This window comes from Zea mays, chromosome 5 (assembly GCF_902167145.1).
Source record: "Zea mays cultivar B73 chromosome 5, Zm-B73-REFERENCE-NAM-5.0, whole genome shotgun sequence".
NCBI lineage: Eukaryota > Viridiplantae > Streptophyta > Magnoliopsida > Poales > Poaceae > Zea > Zea mays.
The window spans coordinates 64,829,205-64,831,898 of NC_050100.1; the positions used below are offsets into that span (position 1 = coordinate 64,829,205).

Below are 2,694 nucleotides of genomic sequence, written 5' to 3' on the forward strand. Positions count from 1 at the left end.
TTAATAACGTGGGAAGAGAGTTAATAGAAAGTTAAATAATATAGCCAACAATGAGCTTTATGATATTGTCATACCACATATAGTCAACTAAAAACCTGTTCATATAATAACTCTCTAATAATATAAGATATACATTTAATATTGAGTCCACCTCTTTCTCCCACAAACTACTATCTCTATATGTGTTTCTTCCATGTCATCATAAATCTTGACGTGTCATCTCTTGCAGCCCGCCTACGTCACCTATCTTATTATAATTGCTCTAAGGTGAAAGAGAAGAAAGTCGTATCTTTGAGGAAGATATTGCTTGGGCATGAGATCTTAGACATTAAAACTTGAATCATCAAAGTGGCCCACATCTCACACTCTCATATATGCTAGCATTTAAAATTGTGTAGAGTATAAAAAAAACTATAATACTATGCATTGTGATAGTTGTATCTTATGTAATTTTATATGACATGACAACTTTGGATATTGTGGTAAGAAACAATAGCCTAAGAATAACCTTAGCTGGCCAGGCCATGTCCAGCAGATCACACGTATTTCGTGCAAAATATTGTTTGCAGAGTTAACTTTAAAATAGGATGTGCGATAGAAAATGTGATGCAAGAACTACGGAAGATAGCCTCCCACACCAACACACAACCGCAGGAAATGAAACAACAGTAGACACGGTTGCATTGGCACAGATGGTATAAGGCCGACATATCTTGTTGTGTTGAATGTGTGATGGAGAAGTAAGCAAGTACACCGCACCGGCCGGCCGCAAAATCGATCGGTCGTTTACCAACAGGACAATGGCGGATCTCACCGCCCTGCACTGCCGCTGCGGCAGCCACACCGGCCCGGCCGGCCAGTCAGGCAGGCAAAGACCATGCATGCGCGCACGCAACGTGAGACAGATAGACAGGTCCGCTCGCACGGGCGCGTCCTCTGCCGGGGACCGATCCGATCCGGCCGTCGTTACGTCCGCCGGCGTGTCGCCGTCCGCCATGATCCGTTCCGATGCACCACCCACCACCCCAACGCAACACAGAGAGAGAAAGAGGCAGAGATCAGATCTGACCGCGACGCCCCAAATAATGGCCCATCCATCCAGAGCGTCGCGCTGACACACGCACGCATGGCGCCTGGCGCGCATCCATCGGGTGGGTAGGCCGGCAGGTGGCGGCAGGACAGTAGAGGCTCTGGAGAGAGATCCCCCGATCCAGCAGCAGCAGCAGCCATCCCATCGTGCTCCACGTGTAGCAGCCATGCACGCGTCCCCGCCCCTCGCGGATCGCCGGATCCTGCCTCCCGCGCGCCACCAACCAAGCGCCACCCGCCCCATCCCCCATGTCCTCACCTCGCCGGCGCCTCCGCTTTATATACCCCCCTCATCCTCCGTGGACTCTCCACAACGAGAGCAGAGCAGGCAAGACAGCTCGCACCAGCGGTCCATCCATCCCCATGGCGCCCGCCTTCGGCCGCTCCATCTCCTTCCCGCTGAGCCCGGCACGCTCCTCCTCCTCCACGAAGCAGGCGCGCCACGTGCGCTCCATCAGTCTCCCGACCTGCCGCGCGCACCCGCTGCTCGCCCACCTCCACGCCACAACCCGCGCCGCCCGCGCCTGGGCCGCCGCCACCGCCGACCCCTGCACCACCTCCCCTTCCTCGGGCCTCGCCCACCTCGCCGCGCTCCACGCCGCGCTCGCCGAGCTCCTCGTCCTCCCGGAGCCCCGCGCCGCGCTCGCCACCGCCGGCGCCACCGCCTTCTCGGACCGCCTCCTGGACGGCCTCCTGGCGCTGGCCGACGCGCACGGCGCGTTCCGGGAGACGCTGGTCGACCTCAGGCGCCACGCCGCCGAGGCCCAGGCCGCGCTGCGCCGCCGCGACGCGGCGCGCCTCGCGTCGGCCGTCCGCGCGCCGCGCCGCGCCGAGAAGGGCCTCGCCCGCCTCGCGTCGTCCGCGCGCGCAGCCGCCGCCGCCAGCTGCAGGCTGCCACTGCCAGCGGCCACCGCCGCCGAGGTCGAGGTGTCCGGGGTGCTCGCCGAGGCCCTGGGCGCCGCGGCGTCCGCGTCCGCGGCCGTGTTCTCCGCCCTCGAGGCCGTCTCGTCCGCCGCCACTGCCGCCGCCGCCGCGTCTGCCGCCTCCTCCAAGAAACCGGCGGCGACGGCGACGCTCATGTCCTTGGTCACCAGGAGCGGCAAATCCGCCGCCTCCGACGAGGACAGGGAGCTCGCCGCGCTGGAGAAGATGGAGCGGCTCGACGCGTGCATCGCCGAGATGGAAGCCGGGAGCGACGAGGTGTTCAGGAGCATCCTGCACACTAGGGTCGCACTCCTCAACATCCGCACCCAGACATGCTGATCGTTTTGGACATCCATCAAAACCACACTCCATAATGTCACCAAAATGCAAGTGTACATACATATTATTGGATGAAAAAAAGGCTCTCTTGTTTATTTGGCTCTTGTTTAAATGCATGCGTTGTTCATGTGTGAACTACGATATGCATGGTTACATTTCATCGAACAAAACCGCGCGAACTCGATCGACATTATTCGTGTTCATAAGCTTAAACCAATCGCGCGCTTTGAGCCTTTGACAGTTGACACACGGCCGGCGCATATGCAAATTAAATGCGTACTGCTTTGTCTCTTCTACGCGTACATATCTTTTGCTGCTATGTTTTTATAATTAGATAGGGTA

The 2,694-nt window shown here is 57.8% G+C and overlaps 1 protein-coding gene across 1 annotated transcript; it reads left to right on the forward strand.

The window, feature by feature from the left end:
• The first annotated feature begins 1,355 nt into the window (after positions 1-1,355).
• Positions 1,356-2,487, forward strand: LOC109939492 (antifreeze protein Maxi). The gene has a single exon (XM_020537672.3). The coding sequence runs from the start codon at positions 1,453-1,455 to the stop codon at positions 2,350-2,352; it is 900 nt and encodes a 299-aa protein (XP_020393261.2). The 5' UTR covers positions 1,356-1,452; the 3' UTR covers positions 2,353-2,487.
• The last annotated feature ends 207 nt before the right edge of the window (positions 2,488-2,694 follow it).

What these genes read in the sequence shown, in the direction of transcription:
- LOC109939492 (XM_020537672.3), top strand. Translation starts at nt 1,453, where the DNA reads ATGGCGCCCGCCTTCGGCCGCTCCATCTCCTTCCCGCTGAGCCCGGCA.